The sequence below is a fragment of the Staurois parvus genome, unplaced genomic scaffold, assembly GCF_062004578.1.
Source record: "Staurois parvus isolate SC_StPar_1 unplaced genomic scaffold, SC_StPar_1.0 ptg002004l, whole genome shotgun sequence".
NCBI lineage: Eukaryota > Metazoa > Chordata > Amphibia > Anura > Ranidae > Staurois > Staurois parvus.
The window spans coordinates 162,421-174,813 of record NW_028319800.1 but is presented as its reverse complement, the minus strand read 5'-3'; the positions used below and the strand labels follow the sequence as shown (position 1 = coordinate 174,813).

The 12,393-nt window shown below is 42.9% G+C and overlaps 1 protein-coding gene across 1 annotated transcript; it reads left to right on the top strand.

Annotated features, from left to right (window-relative positions):
• The first annotated feature begins 3,951 nt into the window (after positions 1 to 3,951).
• LOC149433052 (E3 ubiquitin-protein ligase TRIM39-like) lies at positions 3,952 to 6,035 on the top strand. Its single transcript, XM_089664707.1, has one exon. It carries the CDS (start codon positions 3,952 to 3,954, stop codon positions 5,386 to 5,388), a length of 1,437 nt encoding a protein of 478 aa, XP_089520833.1. The 3' UTR covers positions 5,389 to 6,035.
• Positions 6,036 to 12,393: the final 6,358 nt, after the last annotated feature.

Here is a 12,393-nt window from a genome sequence, read left to right as displayed (position 1 = left end):
TCATTTTTCATGCTTGTCCCTTCTAATTTTGGGTGAAAGATGTGTACTAACGATCAGATTTATCGTACGATGGCTTTGAAAACTGTACTTTTCATACCATTTTCTGATTATGCGTACTCGGCGTAAGCTTCCAACATTCCAATGAAAATTATATCTTGGGAATGGAAGTGTAAAGGTGATGGGTGTATCTCAGGGCCATCTGCATGGGCAGTGCCCAGGAGCCCCAAAGGGCATGGGGGCCCCATGGTAATCTTAAATTAAAATATACTTGTTAACTGTCCTGGATTTGCTGGGACAGTCACGCTTTTTATTAAGCTGTCCCAGGCAGTGTCCCCCCCCATACTGTGCCCTTCTGCCTCCCCCGTAATGTGCCCTTTGTGTTGATTAGTCTTTGATTTACGGTGCATTTTCCTATTGTTTAAAATTGATTTTATTGAAAGTCCTAATATATATATCAAAAGCAGCTGTCGCTGAGTGCTAGAGGAATATATTGGAGAGATATTGTGTAAGAGCTGAGTCTGAGCTGCTCGCAAGGTTTTACTTCTTTATTATATATAGATAGATAGATATATTGTGTGTGTGTATATATATATATACAGTTATGTTCAAAATAATAGCAGTGTGTTGAAAAAAAGTGAATAAAGCTGAAAATCCTTCTAATAGCTTTTATTTCCATCCACACAAATGCATTGGGAACACAACACATTCTATTCCAAATCAAAACATGAAGAAAAATACATCAAATTTGTGTTGTTCCTCTAAAAAAATGGAAGAAAAGTGAATATTAGACAGTTCAAAAAAATCGCAGTGTTTGTATTCTTCTTTACAAACTCAAACATTCACTATATAAACTGAGAAATGTTTGAAGATTTTGCTTTCCTTTGAATGACTTCATGAATATTTGGTTGTAGTCGCACTGTTTCTGAGAACTGCTGTACATCTGTGTTGCATGGAGTCCCCCAACTTCTGGCCCCTGTGATCAGGTATTCCAGCCCAGGATGATTGGACCACATTCCACAGTTCTTCTCTATTTCTTGGTTTGGCCTCAGAAACTGCATTTTTGATGTCACCCCACAAGTTTTCTATTGGATGAAGATCCGGGGATTGGGCTGGCCACTCCATAACGTCCATCTTGTTGGTCTGGAACGAAGATGTTGCACGTTTACTGGTGTGTTTGGGGTCGTTGTCTTGTTGGAACACTCATTTCAAGGGCATTTCCTCTTCAGCATAAGGCAGCATGACCTCTTCAAGTATTCTGATGTATTCAAACTGATCCATGATCCCTGGTATGCGATAAATAGGCCCAACACCGTAGTATGAGAAACATCCCCATATCATGATGCTTGCACCACCATGCTTCACGGTCTTCACAGTGTACTGTGTCTTGAATTCAGTGTTTGGGGGTCGTCTGACAAACTGTCTCCGCCCACTAGACCCAAAAAGAACAATCTTACTTTCATCAGTCCACAAAATGTTGCGTCATTTCTCTTTAGACCAGTCAATGTGCTCTTTGGCAAATTGTAACCTCTTCAGCACGTCTTTTCTCCACCAGTGGGACTTTGCGGGGACTTCTTGCAGATAGCTTGGCTTCACATCGGCGTCTTCTAATTGTAACAGTCCTCACAGGGAACGTCACACCTTCTTTCATCTTCCTGGAGCTGATTGTTGGCTGAGTCCGCCCCATTTTGGCTATTCTTCTATCCATTCCAATGGTAGTTTTTCGCTTTCTTCCACGTCTTTCAGGTTTTGGTTGCCATTTTAAAGCATTTGCCATCATTTTAGCTGAGCAGCCGATCATTTTCTGCACTTCTTTATATGTTTTCCCCTCTCCAATCAACTTTTTAATCGAGGTACGCTGTTCTTCTGAATAATGTCTGGAACGACCCATTTTCCTCAGAATTTCAGAGAGAAATGCACTGTAACCAGCATGTACAACATTTGCTGCCTTCCTTCTTTAAATAAGGGCAATCATTGCCACCTGTTTTTCAAAGAATGAATGACCTCACTAATAGAACTCCACACGGCTATTATATTGAACACGCCCCTTTCAATGAGTGATTCAATGACACAGAATCAGCAGCATACATGTCATGACTGTCGGGTCTGTTGGATTTCTATTACTCTACTACACCTGCTAGGAAATTATTTGCCATGTAGAGATATCATTTCTACCAAAAACAGTGATTGATCCGGTTAGTGATGTCTGACTGATATTATTTTGTACACAACTGTATATGTATGTGTGTGTATGTATATGTGTATATATATTGTGACAGTATGAACGGCGAGGTGATTGATGCACACTTGCTATGTGTCACCTCACATGCGATCATACTTGGGAGTGTAAGGTGACATCCACTCCGGGTTTTTGGGGCCACAATGGCAGAGGTGGTTCTGGATCGGATCTTGTGCTCCACTGATGACCACCAAGAGGTGGTATAAATAAGGTAGGGCTGGAGCAAGGATCTGCTTGTGGCCTGGGACTCAGAGAGCCATTCCTGAGAGAGCTGTACATGAAGGTGTGTGTTACACAAACAAGGAAAAAGGTTTGCTTATGGTTTTGTTTTGGTTGGTGGCAGGGAGAAGCCCTTCATCAGTGAGATAGGACAATGTCTATGTTTAGTTAGTGCCTGGATGGCGAGGGTTTATTTTACTGTTTTGTTTGTTTTGATATTTTGCAAACCTTTGAATAAAACTGACAACCGGTCAGATTTTTAAGAAAGCCTGCTGTGTGGTCACCTTTTTCCCAGGGAAGGTGATCCCCCACCTGAGCTAACCCACTATATATAGGAGTGTGTGTATGTATATACATTTAATTCTATCAACTATTTATTCTTTAATTCATGAGAGTAGCTGCGTATATTTGGGCAGGCTGGTAGGGGCTCCAGTGGACCTGTCAGGGCTCCAGGTATGACCAGAGGTGTGTGGACTGACACAGGGAAACGCAGGCTTCAGGTATAGTATAAACAATACAATTTATTCAAGACTAAACAATACATAAACACAGTGCAAACAAACCAAACCTCCAACAGATAACAATAAGAACAATACTAAACGTAGTTGGGCAGGCCGGGTCGGTAGCAAACGGGCAGACAAGGTACAAGGAGCAGGCGGAAGAGTAGTCAGGAATAGCCGAGGTCAGTACAGGCGGAGTTCATGCAGAGTCAGGATTCAAGCAGGCAGGATAAGGATACAGGGGCCAAGGGAAACTATACACCAAGGCACTGATCACAGGCCTGGTCCTGCTTAAATACACCTCCTGCAATCAGCCTCAGGTGATGGCCTGATTGCAGGAGTGAGATTCTGGCTGCTGAGAGCACCCGCTGGCCAGCCTTGGTACTGCAGCCCACAAGGCAGCTGAGTCCCACCACCATTGGCAAGTCCATTCCTGACAGGACCCCTTTGCTCAGGCACCAGGGGCGAACTGACCATTCGAGCACTCGGGCCCTGCCCCAGTAGGGGGCCCCATGAGATTCTCCTGGTACCTTTTCATTAGCTTTTTCATAGGCTTTTTTTGGGTGTGGGCGAGGATACAGGGGCCCCATAATCCCCTATTGCCCAGGGGCCCCATGACTTGTCAGTCCACCGATGTCAGGCACCCATGATGCTATAAAGATGGCCCTGGTGTATCTGGGGTAACACGGACAGTTCATATTATGTGATTTGATAAAACATTGCTGCAGAGAAAACTCAAGCTGTCTCAGATTATATGGTTACACGATCCCTGTGTACATAAACTTGGAGCACACCCTTTGCTCTCTCTTGTCACTCAGGATCATTCTACAGAGAGGTAGAGAGGTTCAAAGTGCAATGATAATATGCAAAGCATGGTAAAACCATCAACCAAATTTATTAGCCTGACTTTTATGGATTCCTGGACTCTGCGCATTATATTCTATATGTATAAGAGAGAAAGTTCAAACTTCACATTTCAGTCTTCTGCTTTCAGCGATGGCGTCTTCTCATCTAGAAAAGGAGCTGCAATGTTCCATCTGTCTAAACATTTATACAGATCCGGTAATGCTGAAATGTGGACACAACTACTGCAGGGACTGTATTGCTTATGGGCTGAATACACAGGAGGGATCTGGAGGTTATTCCTGTCCCTATTGCAGAAAAACGTTCCAGGAGCGGCCTGCGCTGTGGAGGAACCTAACAGTGTGTAACATTGTGGAAACTGTGAAGACTCTGGAGGAGGCCTCTGAGATGAAGAAGAAGACACTGAGAAGTGCTCTGCCCAAACTGATGTCCAAGAGAGAGGAAATGGAGAAAAGAGCCCAGAGTCTGCAGGAACGCAAGAAGAACGTACAAGATAAAGCAGAGGATGAAACCGAGAGAGTCACTGCCCTGTTCAGAGACCTCAGGAGACATCTGGAAGACCTGGAGAAGACAGTCCTGGTTGATATATCCAGGCAGGCAGAGAGGATCTCTCTATCACTTTCCGATATGATCCAACAGCTGGAAATAAAGAAGGTCAAGCTGTCCGGGAAGATGAGTCACATTGAGATGCTGTGTAACATGACTGTCCTACAGGAATCAAACACAGGTGACTTGTGTGATACTGAGGATGGAGATGAGGAGGACACAGACACACATGATAAACTCCTCCATGATGGAGGAGATCTTGATGTGGCGGGGATCTCACAGACATTACACACAGGTTTATCGGATATCATGTCGGGGGTCAATGTACAGACGCCTTGCTATTCAACTTTAGGCAAAAGGAACATAGATCAGATCAAGGCTGAACTATTCAGACCATGCCCCCAACCCATCCTCCCCGTAGATCCACCACAACGCCAAGCTGGAAAACCAAAGATTTGGGCTGTGCAACGAATATTAGGGGTGTCGGGGGTTGCAGACATTATACTGGATCTGAGCACAGCTGGTAATAATCTACATATGTCAACTGATGGGAAAACGGCATCCTGGTCATCCTATCAGAATCGTCCAGAAACACCGAAGAGATTTAAGTGTCCTCAGGTGTTAAGCAGTCAGAGTTTCTCATCCGGGCGACATTACTGGGAGGTGGATGTCAGGGGGTCCGGGATCTGGAGAGTCGGGATGAGTTACCCCAGTATAGATAAGAGGGGAGATCAGTCATTGATTGGTTGTAATAAGAAGTCCTGGTGTTTGGAGAAGTGGGGTTGTAGTCGGTACTCGGCGATGCATGACCGGAAGGAGATTCCATTGCCTGCCAATGTCTCCTGTAAAAGAGTCAGGATAGAACTGGATTACGAGGCTGGACAGATCTCTTTTTATGGTCTGTGTGGCCCCATCCGACACCTCCACACCTTCACCGCCACCTTCACCGAGCCCCTCCATGCTGCTTTATGGGTATTAGGAGGTTTTATAATTATATCTAGGGGGCAGGGGCGGACTGACTAATCGAGCACTCGGGCACTGCCCGAGGGCCCGGGGTTAGTAGGGGGCCACATGAGATGCCCCTGATACCTTTTCATAGACTTTTTTGGGTGTGGGTGAGGACACAGGGGCCCCATGAGTTGTCCATCCGCCCCTGCTAGGGGGAGTCAAATGTGAGAGATCTATGATGGGTCCTCCCATGGTGGAGAATCTGATTGGTGCAATACTTGGCCAAACAACTCCTGGAAGACAATACCAAGAAAAGTTTTTTTTATTTCAATATTTTCATTGGTTTCCAAAAGGGAAGATAACAAAACAGTTGCCCATAGATATAGGCAGGTGTCTGTATAGCTATTGCGTGTCATGTGTTGTGTGTTTTTGTCATGTTTCACATGACTGTCATATGCCTTTAAGTGTTCTCTATATTTTTTCTCTGCTCCTCCCTTTCCTCTGGTTTAGTTCATGTTGTATAGATAGCTCCACCCCTTTTCCCATTAAGGCATTTCAGCTTCAATCCTCATGTCATGAAGCAGATCACATTATGATCTTTTGACCTATCGGACAATTATTGTTGTAAGATTCTGGAATAAATTAAATCAATCAATTTAGCCAGGAAATAAATTAATAATATCTGTTGTAAGATTATGGAATAAACTTCACAAGGTCTACAAGGTGTCATCTGATATAGTCACTGCCTGTGATATTCAACTAGGATTGGAGTTATCGCTATCTCACCACAACTGTAAGTTACAGAGATCACACTTTCAATGCTTAGCTTGGAAAGACAGAACAGTTTTTGTTTCTTTAACCATTTGACTTCCAGAAAGTGTTACCTTCTTCATGACCAGGACAAATTTTTTTTTTTGCTATTCAGCACTGTGCTACTTTAACTGCAATCGCTTGGTCATGCAACAATGTGCCAAAATTAAATTTATATAATTTTTTTTCAAAGTTTTGACTAACACTGTTTTTTTTTTTTTTTTTAATTATTATACAGAGGGAAAAAGACAGACAATTTTGAAAAAAAAAAATGTTTTCTACTTTACTGTTATGAAACATATCCAAAAAAAAAAAAATCAGAATTAAATTTTTCATAAATTTAAGCAAAAATGTATTCTCCTACATGGGCAGCACAGTGACTAAATGGTTAGTACTTCCGCCTGGCAGTAATTCGATGGTAACCAGCAGGTTTAGGCTACCAGAGGTACATTATCTGTGAGCCGGTATCTCTTCTCAGGAGGTAGATAGCGACCCTGAATGATGGCTGAACAAAGATGGCGCCATGCTTCTGACATCTGATCACATCTGCATCATGCATAGGCAGCAAGCAGATGCAACAATGTATCATTACGGGCAGCACAGTGGCTAAATGGTTAGCACTGCCGCCTGGCAGTACTTGGGTCGTCGGTTCGAATCCCAACTAGGGCACCACCTGCCTGGAGTTTGCATGTTCTCTCTGTGCTTGCGTGGGTTTCCTCTGGGTACTCTGGGTTCCTCCCACACTCTAAAGACATGCTGGTAGGTGAATTGGCTCCTGTCTATATTGTCCCTAGTATGTGTATGTATGAATGTGAGTTAGGGACCTTAGATTGTACGCCCCTTGAGGGTTAGGGACCTTAGATTGTACGCCCCTTGAGGGTTAGGGACCTTAGATTGTACGCCCCTAACAATACATATAACAAAGTGATTTTAACATATATTTGTAAATGCATTCCACAAAAGTAGATTTGTATGTTTAACGACATACAGTATATTTGAAATGTATTTTTAAAAATATTTTTCATATATTTTGTAATAAAAATGCATTTCAACATGCAGTGTGTGTGCGTGTGTGTGTGTGTGTGTGTGGGGGGGTATGTGTGTGTATGTATATATATGTGTGTGTATGTATATATATGTGTGTGTATGTATATATATGTGTGTGTGTATATATTTTTATATACACGGTATATATTGTTTCCTGCATTCCCAGCCTGTGTGTGTTCCCTGCCACAGCACCACGTTTCACCTACCCCGCAGAGCCCTTAGCTGGACCACAGTAAATTGTAGGGTCCTGCGTGAGCGGGGTGCTCCGGGTATATGGGGCTGATACAAACTTTGATCAGGGGGACTGGTTGGAGGATCTTGGATCAGCATCTGTGTACACGATGCAGAAAAGTGAGTCTGCATTCGGCTTGCTCTTCAGAGAGAATTTGACCAGCAACAAGGACGCATTGGATCGCATTCACTTGCCACTTGCGTTGGTGGTAATGCCTGCCAGGGGTATAATTCCTGCTACGACCGTAAAGCAAATCATCTTGGCACGTGTACACACCAGCCACTACTTTTCAAGCTAGGAGGGCGCAGAAAAGGGCAGTAAAAATGCAGATCATCCAGAGGGTTTACTGCCCCCCAACTGATTAGCAGATTTTTTATTTTTTTTGTACTCAACAAAATAGCCATGTAGGTTGGTTTAATGTTTTTATAATCAGAAAATCCACAGCTGATGTAAAAAAAAAATCAAACGCGGGGCTAATTGAATCAATTAAGATGTATAGAGTTCAGCGATTGAAGAAGGTGCTAAATTAGCAAAATAAATAATTAGGCTTATTAGAGGATTCATGATTTAAATCACAGGGGCGTTCGCAAGTTTGCAAGACTTTGCTTGTCTGGATAATTAATAGCGGCAACTTGAAGTGGCTACTTAATCTGCATCCAGAAAGGAGCCAAGAGCCAACACTGTATCTCCAGGCTGAGCTCCAGGTATGGATTTTATTGCATTGTTACATTGGGCTCCTGTGCTTCCCTGCAGGATGGGGGGGGGGGGGTCTCTTGCTCAGCATGGTTGCTATTCACAGAATGCGTTTCATTTTTGTCACCGAATGTTCTCTGATTGGGCCTCATCCATTCAGAGAATGATTTGTACTCATTGAGACAAAAATACTGCACCTGGGGTATCTCAGTCACATCTTTTAAGGCTCATTCACACCAGGTGCTTTGAACTGTGACCATAAAATGAGAGAGCTTAGGGTGCAACTTGAGATCCATCCAAATTAACCCTGGTGACCTCCATGACTAAGCCCTGCAGGTGGGACGAAACGTGTAGGGTCCTGGATGGAGCTGGGCTAAAGCCGCTCTTACTTGTCTGATACCTGGGCTCTCTCTGGAGTGCAGCATTTACGTTCTTCTTTTCAGGAACTTTGAGCTGATACAATAAAATGAGAAAGCTTAGGGTGCCTCTCCAGATCCATCCGAATTAACTCCAGTTACCTCTGACACCTGTGCTCTCTCTGGAGTGTGGCATTTGGGTTCTTCTTCTTTTCAGGTGCTTTGAGCTGAGACAAAATGAGATAGTTTAGGGTGCCGCTCCAGATCCATCCAAATTAACTCCAGTTACCTCCATGACTAAGCCCTGCAGGCCAGACATAATGTGTAGGGGCCTGGATGGAGCTGGGCTAAAGCCGCTCTTACTTGTCTGACATCTGTGCTCTCTCTGGAGTGCGGCATTTGGGCTCTTCTTCTTTTCAGGTGCTTTGAGCTGAGACAATAAAATGAGAAAGCTTAGGGTGCCTCTCCAGATCCATCTGAATTAACTCCGGTGACCTCCATGATTAAGCCCTGCAGGCGGGACAAAACATGTAGGGGTCTGGATGGAGCTGGGCTAAAGCTGCTCTTACTTGTCTGACACCTGGGCTCTCTCTGGAGTGCAGCATTTGGGTTCTTCTTCTTTTCAGGTGCTTTGAGCAGAGACAATAAAATGAGAAAGCTTAGGGTGCCTCTCCAGATCCATCTGAATTACCTCCAGTGACCTCCATGACTAAGCCCTGCAGGCGGGACGAAACATGTAGGGGTCTGGATGGAGCTGGGCTAAAGCCACTCATCTTACTTGTCTGACACCTGGAACAATAGTGCACATTTTTGTTTTTGTCTTTTTTTCCCCCTAAAACACACTGACACATTGACACTATCTGACACCGATACCAATTTTTTTAAAAATCCTGACCTTTGACCCTTTGACCTTGACCTTTGACCCTGACCTTGACCCAAACACTAACCCTGGCACTGAACTAGATCAAACCTTAATCTAGGTATTTTTTCTTTGTTGTTAAATATTTTTTTTTTTTTTTTTTTTTTACAAATTTTATTTTTTCTCTCTATGCCAAAAATTAGAGAGATACAATGTATCTCTCTCCTCCATTCATAGAGAGAGAGAGAAAAACAAGGGAGCCGGGCTGTACAGTGACTGATCACTGTGATAACCAATCAGAGGCTATCACAGCGATCATGTGACCCAAAATCGGGAGTCCCGGGTCCCAATAGTTAGAACAGGACCCGGGGCTCTCAGTGACACGCGGTCTTTGTGCTGAGAGCGCGTCGTGCGGCGCACTCCCAGCACAAAGACAGGTATGCAAATATGCGGCCCCGCAGAAAAAAAGCCCAGTTCCGTGAGGCCGCATATTTGTGTTACGTCGGTGCCAAGGGGTTAAACCAAAAAAATCCTCTGGGTTGCAACCATAAAATAGACTCACAGACAGTTTAGAGTGCACTGATATTCTGGTTGTATTGAGATCAAATGAAGGCACAGTAAAGCAATAGGACAATATGTGCATAAAGGAGCAGCCATCACTCTAGGAACTTCAAATAAAGGTCACAACACAGCAAAATCTCAATCCGTTCCAGAGGTCCTGCAATTCAGATTTTAAACAGTAGCCCCAGTCCTGAAATGTTTTTTTTTCTCCCAGTGAGTAAAAAAAACTATAAGGCAGAGAGGATAACTCACTTCGGCTCACATAGTTACATGGTTACATAGTTAGTCTGGCTGAAAACAGACAAAAGTCCATCCAGTTCAACCATTGAAAAAAAAAAGATATAATCCTACACCCACAGTTGATCCAGAGGAAGGCAAAAACCCAGCAAAGCACGATCCAATTTGCTCCTGCAGGGGACAAAAATTCCTTCCTGATCCCCCGAGAGGCAATCGGATATTCCCTGGATCAACTTTACCTATAAATGTTATATCCAGTTATATTCTGTGTATCCGAGAAAGAATCCAGGACTTTCCTACAGCAATCCACTGAGCTGGCCACAACCAACTGTTGAGGGAGTCTATTCCACATTCTCACAGCTCTTACTGTGATGAAACCTTTCCGTGTTTGGAGATTACATTTCTTTTCCTCCAGATGTAAAGAGCGCCCCCTTGTCCTCTGTGATGAAATCAGGGGGAATAACTACACCGAGTTCACTATATGAACCACTGATGTATTATACATGGAGATCATATCCCCCCTTATGTATTATACATGGAGATCATATCCCCCCCTTATGTATTATACATGGTGATCATATCCCCCCTTATGTATTATATATGGAGATCATATCCCCCTTATGTATTATACATGGAGATCATATCCCCCCCTTATGTATTATACATGGAGATCATATCCCCCTTATGTATTATACATGGAGATCATATCCCCCCCTTATGTATTATACATGGTGATCATATCCCCCCTTATGTATTATATATGGAGATCATATCCCCCTTATGTATTATACATGGAGATCATATCCCCCCTTATGTATTATACATGGAGATCATATCCCCCTTATGTATTATACATGGAGATCATATCCCCCCTTATGTATTATACATGGAGATCATATCCCCCCTTATGTATTATACATGGAGGTCATATCCCCCCTTAAGTATTATACATGGAGATCATATCCCCCCTTATATATTATACATGGAGATCATATCCCCCCTTATGTATTATACATGGAGATCATACCCCCCCCTTATGTATTATACATGGAGATCATACCCCCCCTTATGTATTATACATGGAGATCATATCCCCCCATTATGTATTACACATGGAGATCATATCCCCCCCCTTATGTATTACACATGGAGATCATATCCCCCTTATATATTATACATGGAGATCATATCCCCCCTTATGTATTATACATGGAGATCATATCCCCCCTTATGTATTATACATGGAGATCATATCCCCCCTTATGTATTATACATGGAGATCATATCCCCCCTTATGTATTATACATGGAGATCATATCCCCCCTTATGTATTATACATGGAGATCATATCCCCCCTTATGTATTATACATGGAGGTCATATCCCCCCTTATGTATTATACATGGAGATCATATCCCCCCTTATGTATTATACATGGAGATCATATCCCCCCTTATGTATTATACATGGAGATCATACCCCCCCTTATGTATTATACATGGAGATCATACCCCCCCTTATGTATTATACATGGAGATCATATCCCCCCCTTATGTATTACACATGGAGATCATATCCCCCCCTTATGTATTACACATGGAGATCATATCCCCCCCTTATGTATTACACATGGCGATCATATCCCCCCTTAAGTATTATACATGGAGATCATATCCCCCCTTATGTATTATACATGGAGATCATATCCCCCCTTATGTATTATACATGGAGATCATACCCCCCTTATGTATTATACATGGAGATCATATCTCCCTTATGTATTATACACGGAGATCATATCCCCCATTATGTATTATACATGGAGATCATATCCCCCATTATGTATTATACATGGAGATCATATCCCCCTTATGTATTATACACGGAGATCATATCCCCCTTATGTATTATACATGGAGATCATATCCCCCCTTATGTATTATACATGGAGATCATATCCCCCCTTATGTATTATACATGGCGATCATATCCCCCCTTAAGTATTATACATGGAGATCATATCCCCCCCTTATGTATTATACATGGAGATCATATCCCCCCTTATGTATTATACACGGAGATCATATCCCCCTTATGTATTGTACACGGAGATCATATCCCCCCTTATGTATTATACACGGAGATCATATCCCCCCTTATGTGTTATACATGGAGATCATATCCCCCCCCTTATGTATTATACATGGAGATCATACCCCCCTTATGTATTATACATGGAGATCATATCCCCCCTTATGTATTATACACGGAGATCATATCCCCCAT

Excerpts from the sequence above, each read along its gene's own strand:
- LOC149433052 (XM_089664707.1), top strand. The coding sequence starts at position 3,952 with ATGGCGTCTTCTCATCTAGAAAAGGAGCTGCAATGTTCCATCTGTCTA.